At 56.0% G+C, this 16,829-nt stretch overlaps 4 protein-coding genes across 4 annotated transcripts; 1 reads left to right on the forward strand and 3 right to left on the reverse strand.

Moving 5' to 3' along the window:
- Positions 1-5,731: 5,731 nt before the first annotated feature.
- On the reverse strand, positions 5,732-9,600 carry XPO1 (Exportin-1; the record flags this gene model as incomplete). Its single annotated transcript, XM_028641743.1, has 11 exons — positions 5,732-5,969; positions 6,027-6,444; positions 6,533-6,680; positions 6,740-6,969; positions 7,019-7,489; positions 7,553-8,321; positions 8,373-9,094; positions 9,165-9,236; positions 9,300-9,372; positions 9,435-9,464; positions 9,535-9,600. 11 exons carry the CDS (start codon positions 9,598-9,600, stop codon positions 5,732-5,734), a joined length of 3,237 nt encoding a protein of 1,078 aa, XP_028494312.1.
- Positions 9,601-10,575: 975 nt separating this feature from the next.
- Positions 10,576-11,853, reverse strand: D7B24_007638 (uncharacterized protein; the record flags this gene model as incomplete). Its single annotated transcript, XM_028641744.1, has 3 exons — positions 10,576-10,656; positions 10,713-11,071; positions 11,139-11,853. The coding sequence occupies 3 exons, from the start codon at positions 11,851-11,853 to the stop codon at positions 10,576-10,578; spliced, it is 1,155 nt and encodes a 384-aa protein (XP_028494313.1).
- Positions 11,854-12,947: 1,094 nt separating this feature from the next.
- VPS29 (Vacuolar protein sorting-associated protein 29) lies at positions 12,948-13,737 on the forward strand (the record flags this gene model as incomplete). The annotated part of the gene is made up of 3 exons (XM_028641745.1): positions 12,948-13,016; positions 13,096-13,506; positions 13,615-13,737. The coding sequence occupies 3 exons, from the start codon at positions 12,948-12,950 to the stop codon at positions 13,735-13,737; spliced, it is 603 nt and encodes a 200-aa protein (XP_028494314.1).
- Positions 13,738-14,192: 455 nt separating this feature from the next.
- Positions 14,193-16,427, reverse strand: D7B24_007640 (uncharacterized protein; the record flags this gene model as incomplete). The annotated part of the gene is made up of 3 exons (XM_028641746.1): positions 14,193-15,795; positions 15,847-16,309; positions 16,379-16,427. The coding sequence occupies 3 exons, from the start codon at positions 16,425-16,427 to the stop codon at positions 14,193-14,195; spliced, it is 2,115 nt and encodes a 704-aa protein (XP_028494315.1).
- Between the last annotated feature and the right edge of the window lie 402 nt (positions 16,428-16,829).

Raw genomic sequence — 16,829 nt, forward strand, 5'->3', positions numbered from 1 at the left:
GATCGAATCCTTGCCTTCGTGGGTGCTAGGTCTTGAGATCCGACCAAGCCGAATAACAAGACTCGTTCGGACAGCCCGGTGCAAGCAACTTCATATTGACGCTGATCTTGAGCTCCCCCTTGTTGGCACCTCGGACCCGACAACGGTCAGACGACGCTGCATCCCCCCCTTTCTTAGCCTCAGCCACATTTGAGATATGTCTGGGTACTCAGCACCAGCACGGTCATTCCGACTACCATGTACGACATGACAGAAGCACGTTCTCACGCACAGACAAACACAAGCCAGTCGACGTTGAGAGGGCAATGTCCTCTGCTCTCGTCAATCTTGGTCTCAAAGCATTGCCTGCTCCGGCCCCCCTTCCTTACGAAACCCGCTAAACAACGGCTGGCTCACGAGCGGCCATGCACTGCAAGGTTGCAGACAAACGCAACAAAAAAATTAGTGAGAAAAAAAAAAAAGACGAGCGAACATTCTGCTGCCAAACTGACCTGGCGCCGCCAGAGCGTTCCTGTCCCTGTTCCCGTTCCCTGGCCACTGGTTCGGGCTCGGGAGCGAGCGATGGTATCACGCAGCCTGTGCCGTGCAGCGGCAGCAGATGGAGAGGCAAACAATCTCGCCTTGCCTCACACCTCACACCACATCATACTGGGAGGGCTGCTCTAGAGGGGGAGCTAGGCGAGGAATGGATGCCATCGTGCCGACCAACGATGGCCTCTTACCATTGGCTTGAACCCGACAACCAAGTTGTTTGTCTCATTGCCTCGAGCTGCTCTAAGGACAAAGAGGGCTAGCGGGAGGCTGGCAACGAGCCGCCATGCCAAAAAAGATGAGCGGTTTGGCTGCCCGCCCAGTGACTTGAGACGCGCAACGTGATCTCTCAAAGACGGCACCAGCGGGCTAGCGCCAACCACCAACAGCGCCCCGTCACGAAATTGATGTGTCACGGTCCCTCCCCCGCATTCAGGACTATCCACCACGTTATCAATTTTGCAAATGGCACACCTGCATAGGCTTGGCTCCTCGGCTTGGCAGTATTAGGGTTGGAGACTCTTGTCTCTAAACGAAATCTGACCCCATGTTTCCTCGCCTGTCTTTTCCTTTTCCTGGCTCTTTGCCGGGCCATTTTCTACGGGGCAGCACGACATGCTCGCCGAAAAGACACTCGAACAGGGGCCACTGTAGCGGAATTGAGCCCGTGGCGCGGAGACTTGATGGTCCCGACAGGGCTGGGCCTAGCTTTACGAGCAACCATCTGGGGTCCTGGGTCGTCTTGGAATAGCACGATCGTGTCCAGCCACCGAGGGAGCGAGCGAGCGTCACGTTGCGCACCGTTCACTAGTGCACTCACTGCCTGAGGGTCGCCCACATCATGAGTTCAGGAGGGTTCGCGCCCCGTGCTGACACTGATCTTGGCGATCTCTGACAACGACTAGAGCCAAAACTCTTCAAGTACCATTCGCATGGCGTTCGTCTTCGTCCTTCATCTCATCAAGTCCATTTTGGGGTCCAAAGCGTTGGCCAGTGGGCATCCAGGACGAGAGACAGCCGCGCATATCCCTATGTAAGGGGCGGCGCAAGAGCTTGCGGGACGGCCTGTTGCGATGACCCCAACCAACACCCTCTGGCACATCCTAGCAATGCGCGGGCCCTCGCGTCTGTGCTGAGGCGGCCTGGAAAGGACAGTTGCACCGATGCCTACTGTCCTGGCTTTTGACGAGGGAACATGCATGCGGTTGGCTCGATCTGGTCTACATGTACATGTACCAGCGCGCGCTTGAACAGCACCAGTGGCCCAGGTTGGTATGACTCGAGCGAACAAGGGCAAGGGGCGCAAGCTGAGGTGAGCACGACAATCGACCCCTGGACGCATCTTTTGCAGTGCTTATGAGAGACAGACCTCGAGAATCCTCTGCCGTGCGGCGGCGCAGGGCTGGGAAAAGATGAGGACGTGGTACGGCTGAGCAGGGCAAGCAACCCTTCGCTGGGGGGGAAGTGAGGGTGTCGTTAGGCGGCCGCAGCAAACCGATGAGGACTCTTGCATGCATGATGATTTGAATTGGATAGGCCAGCTAGCCGATGCGGGCGAACCTTTCGACGCCCTCTCGAGACGCCACGGGGCGCCCATCATCCACACCTCCTTACCCGCCCGCTCACCCTCAGACTTTGGCCTTCTTCCACATGGCATAGCCTACCCACATTGGATGGAAGCGATGAGATTTCAGAAGCCCTCTGGAGCAAAACACGGCAGCCCCGTGGCCCAGAACAGTCCTAAGATGTCCTGTTTCGGCCACCCTCGCTCTTGTGGCTTCACTCTACTCAGCTGGGTCCTTTGCGCGTGCAGAGGAGGAGAGACATGAGGAAACATCTGTTTTCCTTTTTCATTTTTTTTTCTTCTTTTTTTCTCCCCATCATTCTCGACCATGCCGCTGCCTGAACCACATGGGAGGCTAGTAGATTGACTGCCGTGGAATGCTGTTGGTTGTGATCAGCCCGTCGCGCCATCGCCATGAACCACAGAGACCTCACTTTGCAAAGCTCGCTCTATGCCGCAGCAGCATTCCAGGACCAAATTACAGCGTCTACCGGCCGCCACAGCAAAAACAAGCGGCGGGGAGGAGGTGTCGGACCCTGTGCTTTCGCTCTCTCGTAGGGCCACACCTATAGCCCTGCAAATGTACAAGACGTAATCCTGCGGAGCGGACTGGGCATCTTAGCCTTCGTCTAATACTCCGGCCTATAAGGCTGGGCGACACTGGTCATTGACCCTGGAAGCAACGACATCCTGCGGGCCCTGGGGGGCTTATGGTTCACACATCCACCACGCCCTCCGGCTGCGCGCACGCGGCTCGATTGGTGGAGGGCTAAGACAGACAAGGCAACATATCTGCACAGCGTAGTGAATACCTCGCTTCCGTTGTCTTCGTCCGAGGACCATGTATCAGCGAATCCGCAGAGCTGAACGTTAGAGTAGATGGCACTGTGTTCCCATGGTGGCGACTAGTATGGCTGTACGGTGACAGCCTCCTTCGCTCGGGTTTGCAGACCCGGAGCATTTTGGGGACTTCTAGCGGTTGCGCCTTCAATGCATGGACGAGAACTCTGGGCGCTGCATGAGCAAAAAAATTTGCTCGGCAGGTCACCGTGGAGGAAGCCCACGGCGTCAAAAGTTTACTCCGTGGGCAGGCATCGCCAAATCGGTACTGTCCCGCAGCCACCCGTTGGCTATTGTCCGTGTCGATCCCTATGAGTTTGAAGGTCTAGGCCATGTCCATGGCCGGACCCCTTGCCCTCGATTTCCGTGACCTATCGTCCCCTATTTCGTTCGTCCTGCGTCGACAGCGGGCAAACTCGAGTCCGCATCGAGAAGGATGGGACACAGCGAGGTGTCGACAGGCGAGGCGGAACGAAAACGCGCAGAGCGTCATTTTTCTTCCTTCTATTTGGCCTCTTGCTGCCCTGCCTACACGGATGCTTTGTCGGATGACGGAACTGATCACACCAGGAGAGCCTCGGTGGGACTTGTTAAACTGTGACTCCGCTGCAGGACGCTCCTAAGAAGCTTGATCGAGCATCCGGCCTGTCGGTCGCCGCGGCCGAGCGGCTGTCCGCTCTGACGTCCGGACGGGCGGACGTTCTCCTTTTTTTTTTTTTAACATTGGCAGGCCGGGGACGACACGGGAGGTTGCAGGACGACGTATGGGTGAGAGGTGAGAGGGCCCTCGCAGGCGCGATGCCCGTGGCGTGCCGGTGAGGATGCAAGAGTTGTTTCTTTGGGAACATGCGTTACACATGCGTGCTTTCAGAAGGATATCGTGTGACAAGATGTATATGTTGCCGATGCTGCCGGGATGCGCACCTTACCGAGGCCGACAGTCGATGCAGGCGCTCTTGAGGGTACACCCGTCGAGACGGGTCATGGACGTTAGGACTAGGTCTGCCTGCGGGCTGCCTAGGTCACGTCAGAAGATGCTCTCTCTAATGGAGTTTCGTCGGTGCCGGAGTGTTCTGAAAGGGACCATTAGGTAGGTGGTTTGCTATTTTATACATCCACTTGGTGTTGAGCCTATGCACCAACTTTTTCTTTCCGTATTGTCTGCAGAATCTCAATACCACGAGCCAGAACTACCATCTCAGACAATGAATCCCGCTCGAGGCTGGCTTTGCCTCATGAGGTCATATCCCAGCGTGACTACGATGATGCTCTCGTCGCATCGAGCCAGGCATGTCGCACCACCCATCCCACCGAGTCGTACCAACGGCCTGCAGCGCAGCAGCGCCAATGCTGCTGCCCGGCCGGTCAAGAGAAATATGTGTTATCGTGCTGCAGGCCTTTGGGCGAAGTTGCGAGGCGTCCCGTGGCGGACGGAAGCAGAGAGAGGCCGGCATCGGAGTGCTTATTCGTAGACAATCGGACGGCCTCGAGGGATCCGCGAGGAGCTGGACGTGACTACGCATTGTCGGGTTGTCTACTATTGGTCACGGATTTTGGGGGGCAGACTGCCTTGAGCTCATGCAATGGCTCTAGTGGTCAGCATATGAACTAACGTCGAGCAAAGCGCATCGAGAGCCACGAGTTTTGGTCCTAGATTCCTTTGAGAGCACCCTAGCCGCAGTAGTTTCTTGCTGTTGGTATCATGCTTCAACAGGGTATTGAACCATCTGCTTCCACATGGTTCTTCATCAGCTTTCTCTTCCCGTCGTTGTAAGGTGAACCCTCCTTAGGGATAGCAAACATCTCACCCCGAGCCTCGTGCGTTTCGAGTGCTCCTGACTTTTCCGTATCCTCAAATAGCCCGCCATGGCACGCGTGGACAAGCATCGGAGTCGGGGTCATATCTCATGAAAAGAACATGACACCTGGTTGAATCACGGAACCCATTGTACGCCGCGAATCGACCTCTTGGCCGAGGCGAGAACGTCACAAGATCATACGTTAGCCCCTATCATGGGATGAAATGAAGATTGTCTCGTAGATACAACATGACAGACACAGAAACGCTCGTGACCAAGACAATTCACAAAGTGACAGACGGAAGACAGCCAGCCATGACAGTCCATAACGTAAGGAGCTCCAAAGATTTCACCACTTCAACCGTTGCACAGAAATCCATGCACCTCACCAGGGACAGTCAGTAGACGGCTGGCACTCATTGCATGTCATCTCTATTGGCCACACTGATCGATGCCTCTTACTCACTATAGAGCTAGCTCTGCGCATGCTAATGTTGTGCGTGTCTCCACGCGTGTAGACTCGCGTCGCTCGACCACCGGTCCCCTTTTTCATTGTCTCGTATGTTTCGAATGTCCATTTCGCCGCGTGGCGTTGACTACAGCCCTCCCTCCCACCCCTTCCCACAGGATAACTATCCTCTTGACAAAACCGCCCCTAGCTTCTCTCCGCGGAAGGATGGAATCAAAGAAAATGTTTGCGTCCAAAGTCGTATCTGCACCAATGGCCGGTGGAGGCGTGTCTATCCTGCAGTGATGCATACCCTGGCGACCACCCCCAGTACGGGTGACTGGGGGGGAGCCAGGGCAGTCGGGACGGGGTATAAGCAAGACACGGTATGAAATCATGAAAATCGTTGGCGGCTTGCTATAGTCAAAGTCCGTAGAGTTCCCACTCATCAAACGCTTGGCCGTGCGCCTGCGAGCCTGACGACAACAAGCCGGTCGTTGCATCCGAGTCGCGCTTCGGCGCGTACTCTGTTCTGAGTTCTTCAGTGTGTCACAGCTCGTCGTCCTCGAGCTCCGAAGGCTTCAGCAGACCGCCGACCTTGCCACGACGCTCAAAGTCGGCTGCCTTAGCGTCCTTCTCCTGCTGCTCCTTCTCAATGAGGAACAGCTCGGCATTGTCGCCAGCGAACTCCTTGAGGGATACGAGGAAGTCACGCAGGTTAAGACGGAACTTGTCGTATGTCGTGTTGAGGTTGAACAGACCCTCAACGAAGCTTTCAATCTGTGCACTGCATGGCAACTGTGAGCAGAATTTCAACAAGAACGAGAGGCATCGGTCAACGTACGGCTGGAGGTTGGGGAAAGCTCCCTTGAGAAGCTGAGCAACAAAGTTGGCCAGGAACTCCTTGTTCGGCGTGCCGCCAGGAGCCTGATCAGGCGGGTAGATGGGGCCCTGGATCTTGGGGGAAGTACCATCGGCGGGGTGCACGAAGTAGAACATCCTCATCAGAATCATCGACTGCGTCTTGAAGCCAGCCTTGTGGTCGGTATCGGTGAGAACGAAGAACACATCCTGAAGGATCGTAATAAAGAATTGCTGGAAGAATGCGTTCGACGTCTGCACGTCAGTTTCGGCAATGTTGTTGATGAGCTCAAGGCACATATTGAGACCAGCAGCCTCGACGTCACGGTTATCGTGCTTGAAAGCCCAAGAGCACGAGTCGATGACGAACTTGAACTGTCGGTTGTCCAACTTCAACAGCGCTGTTTTTTTGGAATTAGTGTCCAGTTCCTTCTCAAACAGAGTTTGCGGGTGGGGGGGGGGGGGGGGGGGGTTAAGGACATAGCATACCAGGGAAACAATGCAAGTTGATCGCCCGGAGGAGGTTGAAAAACTCCACACGGTGCTCCGGAAACTCAGAGAAATCCTTGTTGATCATCTCTAGGGTGCACTCAAAGACGTTCTCCATAATGTTGGGAACCTGGTCCTCCATGAGGCTCTACGGTAGAGTTGTTAGTTCTGATACCCGCCGGGGGCGTACGACTGTGTGCAACTTACGGAGAGTTTGGTGATGATGGCCGAGATAGCCTTGAGGACCTCAGCATCGCGAGCACCGGCCACGTTGCGGTTGTAGTCGGTGAGAATGGACTCAAGCAGGGGCGGCACCATCTGTTGACGAACAGCATTGAGATCCTCGGCCTTCTCCACATAGGTCTCGATGAGCTTGAGAATCTCCTTCTTGATCGTACGCAGACCCCGGACATTGGGCATCTTCGTGGCGATCTCACCTAAAGAAGTTGTCAGCCAAGTTAATGAGCCTCGTAGAGCCATACTTACCCTGGTTCTGAACAGCCTCCGAAATGAGCTGGCTGGTTGCTTGATACATTTGCAGCATATCATGGAAAATACGGCCGATCTGGGGGTAGAAGTAGGGACCGATTGAGGAGCAGGCCGAAACGTTCGTCTTCATAATGTTGCCGATAATTTTGATCGTCTCCGAGTCCTGAAGGAAGGTCGGGTTCGCCCTGGCGGTCTTGATGACCTCGTCCCAAGCCGCGTTGGGGATAGCCATAAGGTCGCTGAGTAGCCTCTCCTGCTGGTGCTTGTTGCCCTGGGCAGCTACCATGTAACCGCATGCCTCGTAAAAGGTGTGGATTTGCTGGGGTGTCAGATCGCAAGTGATCTTGTGCATGTTTCTAACAATCTCCTCGATAAACGGCTCATTCTCACTAGGCTGCAGAGCGACGAAGTGACGGCGACATTGCCTAGCAATTTTGATGAAGGTGTCGCAAGCCATGTCCTGAACACCTGTTGACTCGTTAGCGGGCATGCCCGATCAGTTCCCGGCCCCTTCCAACCCCTGGGACTTACCCTCATGTGACTCGTGCATGAACTCGAAAAGCTTATTGACGACCGTCTTAAGGAATTTCCAATGCGCCTTCAGGAAGCGAGGGTACTGGCCGACAATGTACATGATGTTACTGGCGACGACGGCTTTGTTGTCTTTGCCGCGCTTCATCTCGGTCAGGCCGAGAAGATCCTTGATGACAGTCACGAGGAACCTCTTCTCCGTCTCTTCGTTCATGGCCAGGGAAATCGAACCAATGGCCCAGCAAAGAACGTTGCAGTTGTGCCACGACCATTCGGTGCCGTCAACTTGGCGTGCCAGCTTCTCGGTCATGATATTCTCCGTGTCAGTAACGTCTAGATGTGTGAGGTACACGAGACACTCGCGAATCGTCTTGTAGAGCTGGACCGTGTCACTCTCCTTGACGAATTCACGAACAATCTCTCCCTCGTCGTTCTCGACGACGAGAACCTCCTCGGGGCGGACCATCTTTTCAATCATGACCTGGCGGAGGTTTGACAGAACCTCGCCGTACTTGTGCTTACGCAACGGGTAGTTTGCCAACAGCGCCGGGTTGGGCGCGCCCGCGTTGGACAAGCCACCGCCCATACCCATCAGCGGGTTGAGCTCGGTCATGGGGAGCTGCTGCATCTCATCGTAGAGCTCGTTGACAAGTTTCAGCCAGTAGTCGAGGCAGATCTTGAAGATCTCGCGGTCCTCGATTTGCGATATACGGATCAGATAGAAGTGTCCATGAGCAAGGTAATCCCGGTTCGGTAAGTTCTCGATAAGCTAGGGTGCGTTAGCATTGCAGAAGTTTAGATATCCTGAACTGAAACTTACGCTCAGGTGCATGCCGAAGAAGTTGGAGAGGAACAAAGCCATGTTCTGGACAAACTCTTGATCCCTGGAGTTTGAGGTAGGGTACGTTGTCTTAAGGTCGATGGTGATGGGAACGATGTTGGAGATGGTACTAAGAACCTCGGTGAACATCTTGACCAGCTGCTCGTCGTACGAGTTTGGCTGCCCGGGGCCGCCCGTCTGCAGGCCGCCAATCTCAGTGAGGCACTGCAGGGTGACATTTCTGAACTCGGGCTCGGGAAGGAAGCGCGTGCGCAGGGTGTCGATAAGGTTCGTCTCGAAGATGTAGCCCAGAGGGATCCAGTTGCAGAAGCGCAGCAATGTCTCAAGTGTCGCCTTGACGAGGCTAGTCTGGGTGGCCGAGTTGAGAACCTCCTGGCAGAGGGTAAAAATCTGGGAGAACTCGGCGCACATGGTGGTCTTGAGGTTGCGCGTCTTGGTCGATGTCATTTGCTCGGCAGAGTAGTCAAACACCTCCTCGGACAGCAGTCGCAAGATGACCATATTGTTCTCGCAGACGGATAGACTCGAGTGGCATGCCGATATGATTTCGTTAATGAAGGTCGGCCAGTTGTGAGGCCAGTCTTGCTTGAGGATGGAGATGAGGACGAGGTTGAGTTTGTTGAGTAGGGTTTTCTGGGCTTTCATGGTCTCTTCGGAGCCCGAGACCTGGAGAATGAATTGCACGATGAAGTTGCGGATGCCTGGTCGTGTAAGTAGAAGGCCCGCGGAGTGATAGGTCGGGCAAGCTAGCTAGCTGTTTGGAGGGCATACCTTGACATTGCTCCCGGGGAAGAACCTTCCACCTCGTCATGATCACACTGTCCAGAACCTGCAGGCCCAAGTCTGTCGGTGACTGTTAGCGACGGCACACCACGAGCAGTCAGGCCGCGGCCGGTGTTTACGCACACTTGGTCTGAGGATAGGAGGCCTCGGAGAGGATGTTGTCGACGAGGAGCCATGAGTCCTGGTCTTCTTTGAACTAGTAGGAGAGCACATTAGTTTGGGCCGGTGACTTTCTGATGCGAAACAACACCATCATACCTGGTTGAGAGCGGCTTGAGCTTGCTTTTGCTGTCATCGCAAACCACGTTAGCGAGGTGCCGCAATGGGGGGGATGCACGGGTTACGGCTGTCGTCGCACCTGCTCGCCACGTCCTTCGTAGAAGGAGCGGACAAGGTTGTCCAGCTCCGGTATGGTGATAGCCATCGGGGTGGTCGCTGTGGGGTCGAAACCTGGGATCGCGATCTGGAAACCCGACGGCTGGGAAATGCGGTCGGTGGATGGGAGAAGGTCGGAAAGGCGGGGAGGGATAGACAAGGCGACAGATGCCAGACGGTTGTGATGAGCAAGAGTCGCAAGCGGAGCGGGACTTGTGCAGCTTGAGAAACCTTCAAGTCTGATGCGCAAAAGGGAGAGCCTTGCTGGCGGAGAGGAAGCAATGGGAGGGGAGGAGAGTGATGGCAGGGACTGGAAAGGTCGTGAGGTGGTTTGGTTAATCGATGGAGGCGGGATGGCGGGGGGGGGAACAACCAATTTTGTCAGCCGGCTCGAGGACTCCACCGTACAAGTACCGGTACCAAAAGGAAGCTCTGGGTCGGGGCTGTAGTCCCGCTGCCTGGCAGTGGCTCATGCCGTCATAGTCAGGCACACTGCCAAAACGCCACTGCAATTTGCTACGTGCAGGAGAGCTGTAAGGTACCGATACCTGTGACAATCCAGCCTTCTCCCCCTCACTCCACTGGCGCGGCAACCTACGGTACCTATCGCAGGTACAGCTTTGAACAGCCATCGCGTCGCAACACGGTCACGTATCTCGTGGCGACCTCATTTGAATTCCTCTGCAAAGCCTCCTGTGATCCCGAGCCCCGTTGGCCACTTCATGGTCCGCCTTTTCTCTTCTCTCTACAACCTGCCGGTTCATGATCCAGGCTACAGACAGATGCGCGAGCTTATCGCATTCCGAAGCAATGTCATTCGTTGAGGGGAGGGGGGTGTTGTTGGTGACCGCTGAGATGTTCCAAAATAGCTGGCGCTTTGATTGTCACGGCTGCGTCATTTCTTCTTTCTCTGCATCGCGCTTCTTTCTCTTTCTAGAAGAATACGGTCTAGCATTCAAAATACAGAATCCTCACAAAGATCCGATTCGTACAACTCCTGTGGCACACCACACATCTCGTGTTTCTATGCCTTGTATCCATTTTCCACGAGGCCATCCTTCAGCGCCTCAAGCGCCTTGTCGACCTCTGGCCGAGAGGGGTCCATCTAGACGCTGTTAGTCAAGTGCATGACGAAATTTGGAAACAAACAATTAGACTGACCACGCTGACACCCATGTGTCCGAATCGAACATACTTGGGCGCGATCTCCTTGTGGATGCCTCCGGCCCAGACGACGCCCTTCTTCGCCAAAATAGGCAGAATGTCGGTAGGCTTGATGCCCTCGGGAAGGTAGATGGCCGTCATGCCGTGGGCCTGGTCCTCGGGATTCGCAGCTACCTGCTTCAGGCCGAGATCCGTGATCGTCTTCTTCACCCTGTCTGACACCTCGCGGTGGCGGGCGAAGCGCTCCGAGAGGGGCTTGGCGAGGATCTGCGTCAGGGCCGTGTGCAGCGCGTGGACGAGCTGAGGAGACGGCGTCGCAAAGTACGAGGGCTTCTTGGCCTCGTAGTTTTGCATGACTACGCTGGTTAGCAGTGGCTCAAAATCGGCATTGCCTTCAACAGGCCAGGGCAGGGAACGGCGTACTGTGAGTCCAGTTCTTCATGGAGGCAAAGTACGCGGCCACGGGCGTCTTGCGGTTCTGGAACGCCTCGATGGCCCTGCCGCTGAACATGGAGATGGACAAGCCGGCGGGGCAGCCAATGGCCTTCTGGCTGGCCGTCACGACACCATCGAGCTTCCACTCGTCAAACTGGATCTCCTCGCAGGCGACGCTGCAGACGCCATCGACAACGAGCAGAGTTTCGGGCGAGACCCTGCGGACCAGAGCCGACAAGTCCTTGAGCTCGCTGAGAACACCAGTGGATGTGTCGACGTGCGTGACGGTGATCATCTTGTACTTCTTCTCCTTCAAGGCCTTCTCGATCTCGGGCAGCTGGGGACGCTCGCCGACGGGGGCCCGAAGCTGGGTGACATTACCGCCATAGGCCTTGAAGCAGTCGGCAAAGCCGTCGCTGAAGTAGCCGGTGGTCAGCACGAGGACGTCTTCGCCGGGCTCGACCAGGTTCGCGGCGACGATATCCCAACCCAGGGTGCCAGAGCCGGAGATGACGTAGGGCTGCGAGGCGGGGTCGGTGGTCTGGAAGAGCTTCCTCAGCATGGTGAGGGTTTCGCCAAAGGTGGCGACAAAACCGGGGCCGACATGGCTTTCGCTGTAGTGGCTCATGGACTGGAGGACGGCATCATCGAATTCGATGGGCCCCGGGATCATGAGGGCGGGGTGCTCGGGTTGTCTCGACATGGTGGACTGCGATCGCGACTGTGTCTAGGTCAGGTGGCCGGGATGGGACGATGAAAGCGGAGAAAGCGCCAATGGCAAAGGTGACGAGCTTACGGTAGACGATGGTGAAGCTACACTTGGAGGATGCAGGTGGCCCGAGACGAGAGATATCCGGGCGGATGAGGGGTTCTTAAGGTTGTGGAGGGGCATTCCCTCGGAAGCCACTGTGCGGAGGGGGAGCCGCTTAAAAATGCTATGCATGAATGCAACAGTGATGTATGCCGATCGTGGCCGGCAGTGGGTGCGTGTCGGTTCGGGCGAACCACGAGCTACGATGTACCTAGGCAAAGGGTTGGCGTTGGATAGGGAGGGGAGCGAAGGTAGCTTTCGGGAACAGTATCCTGGAGGGTGATTTGTCCAGGTGCGAAGTGCAGGAGAAATGGGTGGTCCAGGGGTGCCTTGGTACCAGCCAGTCAATGCATGAGACGAGATTGACTTTGCCCTTCGATGACTGGAACCTCGATTGTCGGTTGCTCATGTGAAAAAGGCCACGAAATCGCTCCTAGGACAGCTGGGGGAATCTCGGCATTAGAGCCGAGTCATTCGGGAGAAAATCGCCGCTTACGGAGCTGGGAGCTGGGACCCGGCGGGGTCCGACTCGAAGCACTGGGAACACTGAACGAAGAAGCTCTGGCCTGGCTGCCGTTGGAGCTCAGAAGGCGATGATGCATGTCGCACCAGCCACATACCCGTATCACAACCGTGGCTGATGCTGATTGTCCCAGCCCCCCACTTCCAGAGAGCGGGAGCTGCCATGGAGGCGCATCGTCACCGCAACCACGGGCCTGTTGCTTTCCACAGCTGGCGCCATTCCCAGCGACAATCTTTGCCCTCAATTCTAGTTGACCAAAAATTCGCGATACTTCAATTGTACAATACAGATTTCGGGAGCACCCAGACAAGCTGAGCTGCCGTTGAGCTGCCCGCCGGAGCTGCTCCACTTTCCGAAGTAGCTGGCTGCCTGCTTGCGCCTGTAGCCTATTCGACGACCTCATCAACCTCCCATCATACCGCCAACAAACGGAGCACGCATCCTCAACCATACGGCCAACATCATGGCCTTCCTAATACTAGTCATTGGCGATCTTCACATCCCAGATCGAGCCCTCGACATTCCCGCCAAGGTCCGTTGGCCCCGAACCACACACCCTCCTTCCAATCCACAGCAGACTGACCCGTGATCCGCCTGCTCCCCTCGTGCAGTTCAAGAAGCTCCTCGCCCCCGGCAAGATCGGCCAGACCCTCTGCCTCGGCAACCTCACAGACCGCCACACCTACGAGTACCTCCGCAGCATCGCGCCAGACCTCAAGATTGTAAAAGGCCGCACCGACGTCGAGGCCGCCGGCCTGCCCCTGACCCAGGTCGTCACCCACGGCTCCCTGCGCATCGGCTTCCTCGAGGGCTTCACGCTCGTCTCGTCCGAGCCCGACCTGCTCCTCGCCGAGGCCAACAAGCTCGATGTCGATGTCCTCTGCTGGGGAGGCACCCACCGCTTCGACGCCTTTGAGTACATGGACAAGTTCTTCGTCAACCCCGGCAGCGCCACCGGCGCGTTCGCCACGGGCTGGGGAAAGGAGGGCGAGGAACCTGTGCCCAGCTTCTGTCTCATGGATGTACGTGCGCTGTCTATCTCTCTCTCTCTCCCCCCCCCTTTGCTAAAGAAGCAACGCGGGGAGCTCGTGTCGCGCCGTGAGGGGCTAGACGTGACTGACATACCACAGGTGCAAGGAATCTCGCTTACCCTGTACGTCTACCAACTGCGAAAAGACGACAACGGCAATGAGAGCGTTGCCGTGGAGAAGGTCACCTACACGAAGCCGGTCGAGCCAACAGGCGGCTCATGATAAGGCGTCATGACGGCAGTAGCATGCAGCGGTAGGGTGTGGGAACAAGTCACTTTGGCCCAGGGTCAGTCAGGCTCATTAGCCCGGACAGTTATGTGAATTCGTTGCGATGAAGCGGTTTGAACAACAACAAGTCTAAAGAATTACAAGCTGAGAGTGTTCGTAAAGACTCCTGGTATCATCATCCCCTGTTTTCCGGGATCGACCAAAGACCAAAACTCCGTATGGTCACAAAGAAAGAAAGAATAAATAAAAGGCCAAAAAAAAAGCTACCCGCGTGGCTCGAAAGGCGCAGACCTGTGGTATCCTAAACAAGTGAACACCTTAACGTCCTGGTGTCCAAAACACAAATGAACAAACATGAAGCCTAGGCTGCCATGAAACTGACGCCAACACTTAAAAAAACCAATTGCTCCTCAGGATGTGTCATCAGGCGTGGACGTCACGCAAACAAATCATAACATCATGCTTCTCCTCCTCATCGACGCCCGAGATGGTGCGTCTTGCGAGTCGACGCTACCTGACGTGTCAGGGCTGTCATCGCTTATTTTGTTCATCTCCGGTCGAGAATGAGCCATCGAGGCTCTCTTCCTTGTTGCCGTATTTGTCTTGTCCTTCAAGGCCGTCTCAGTTGGTTCGTATGCAAAATCCTCCCGCACAACTGATGAGAGTCGCCTGTTAGATCTGGACAGCCGCCTGGTTCCGGGCTTGTCCGAGTCGTCTTGCGCAGTGCTCGCCTCACTTGTGTTTGGAGTGGACGTGGTGAACTCATAAGGATCCACTGACGAGTCGGTTGTGGGTGAAGCCAACGGACTATTCTTGTTGGATCTGGATTCGGCCTCCATCTTGGAAACCTGCTTCTTCGGTGTTTCGGCACCCTCAGTGCTGCGCGTGCCAATGTCAGCTGCTACGGAAGCCTTTTTGGCCAAAGGGCTCGCTGCTCCGGGCTTCTCCAAGGCCTCGGACGTGGTGGGAATGGCAGCTGCCAAATGCTTCCATGACTCGTTGGACGCTGGTTCACGCTTCACAATGGCCTGGTCCGCCGAGGCTGGCTCATCGGCTCTGGAGGTTGACATTCGGGACCGTGCACGACCTTCGCCAGTGACCGCGTCGCAAAGTTCCTTAGTCGGCCGCCGCATCTTGTCCCGGAGGTTAGGTTCGGCGTAACTGACGGCCGCTCTTGCACGTCTGCCCGGTCGAGCCGTCTCACCCTTGGATGAGATATCCGCTGGTGGCGGGGTGTCGCGAGCCATCGAAACGGGTGGTGTGGGTTCAGGCGACCTCGGCGACATGAGAGCAGGTTCGATCATGGCGGACTTCGTGGTTGGCATTACGTCGATAGTCGGCTTTAATGAAACCAGCGGTGCCAGTGGGACGACGATGCCAGTCGTCTCCGAGTCTTTGGCTTTGGGCTTTGCCTTTCCCTTGCGAGCCCCATCTAGACCCCTGTCTGGTTTTGTGAGGTCATCTTTGGGAGCGGGCTTTGAAGACTTTTTGGGTGACATGATGTCCTCGTTAGTGCTCTTGTTCGATAGAGGCTTTCGAGCAGTTGTGATGGGAGCGGTCAGGCTATCTTTCGCTTCGCGTCGAATGCTCGCGAGCTCCTTCAATGTTTTGGTATTCTTTCCTTCGGTGCGGATGGTGCTACGGGGTCTTGGCGCTGTGGACACGGCGGCGGAAGAGGTTGTCGTGTTCAGGACATCATTCGATCCAAACTTCCGCTTGGAGCTCGTTTTCGCCAGTTCAGGTGCATTCTGCTTCTTGACGGGCGTGGGACTCGAAATGTCCGTTTCGACCTGATTGGCATCGTCTGGTTCTGTCGTGGCCGCTCCCGATTTAACAGGCGTGATCATTTTCGTCGGTGCAGGCGAAATTGGCGAAGCTGGCGCCTCAAATTTCACGTCGACGCTCAGTTGTTTGTTCGTTGGTTGAACTCTGCTGGGTGATGTCTTTACGGGATCGGTGTCGATATCAACGAATCGCGACATGGGAGGGGGGCCCAATTCCGGGGAGTCTGTGGTATCGGCAGCACTGCACAAAGCCATGATCTCGTTCTGGCTGTTCTCGGGTTAGCGCAGCAAGACAAATGCGTCTCGGTGCAATACGTACTCCATAGTGCGACGGGAGGTCCAGTCTCTTTTCTCAGCAATCGGGGTCAACCTGCCCTCAGCCTTGGCACGGGCTTCGGCTTCTTCTTGGGTCTCAAATGGACGAATACGACGGGCTGCAGGGCTACGTCGGTTGAGAGAGATGCGGGCTGCTGTCGACTCTCGGCGCTGCCTGACGTTCGAATGTCGCTTCCTGGGCGGTGCGGTTCCCAGCTCCCCGAGCATCTCGACGCACTGAAGTAGGCGGGCTTCCAGCTGAGTGCGCATGTCGATCGCATGATCAGCTATCCTGTGGGCCTCGCTGTCTGGTTCGGGCTGTTGTTCCAGGGCAATAATGCGACCCTCGAGGGTAAGCTTGTCCGACATGAGCTGGGCATTCTGTGCCTCGAGCGTTCGGATGCGAAGTAGATGGGTGGAATTGGCCCTCGCAAGGTCCCTGTTCTGGCGGAGAAGTTTTCTTCGGACTGCATCGCAGATGGAGTCAGCAAGAGGAAAAGTACAAACAAACGAATGCAGTCTGAGATACGCCATACTGATATCAAGATGGTCCGTAGACACTGGGGGTTCATTGAGTCGCGCCATTTTTCATGGTGTTGCGGGTGTATTCTGAAGCAACGGGAGCCGCGTAGACTCGGACGCGAAACGAAGAGACAGCGAGCAGCCAGACGAGTTTGTTCAGGGTCGTGAGGTGTTGAAATCTTGCAGGAGGCTGGGGGGAGAAGCGGTGTGGTGAGGATGCTGGTGTGGAATGGGGACCAAATCTCAACGTCCCCCATGTCATTTATTTACTGTCGTCCACATGCAGCCTAGCGTCGTCGAGGGCCAGGGTGCACTGGGTTGCTGGGGCTGCAGGCATGCCCCACTGTCAATCAACAGCGACCCCACCTTGCCAGCCTGGCACTCGCCCCGCTCACTACACAGCGCGCGACAGCACAGGGCTCTGAAGCCTCTGTCAGCACCTGCTTCACCACCCCACCATCCTCA

The sequence above is a fragment of the Verticillium nonalfalfae genome, assembly GCF_003724135.2.
Source record: "Verticillium nonalfalfae strain VnAa140/NRRL 66861 chromosome Unknown scaffold_62, whole genome shotgun sequence".
In the NCBI taxonomy this organism is placed as follows: Eukaryota; Fungi; Ascomycota; class Sordariomycetes; order Glomerellales; family Plectosphaerellaceae; genus Verticillium; species Verticillium nonalfalfae.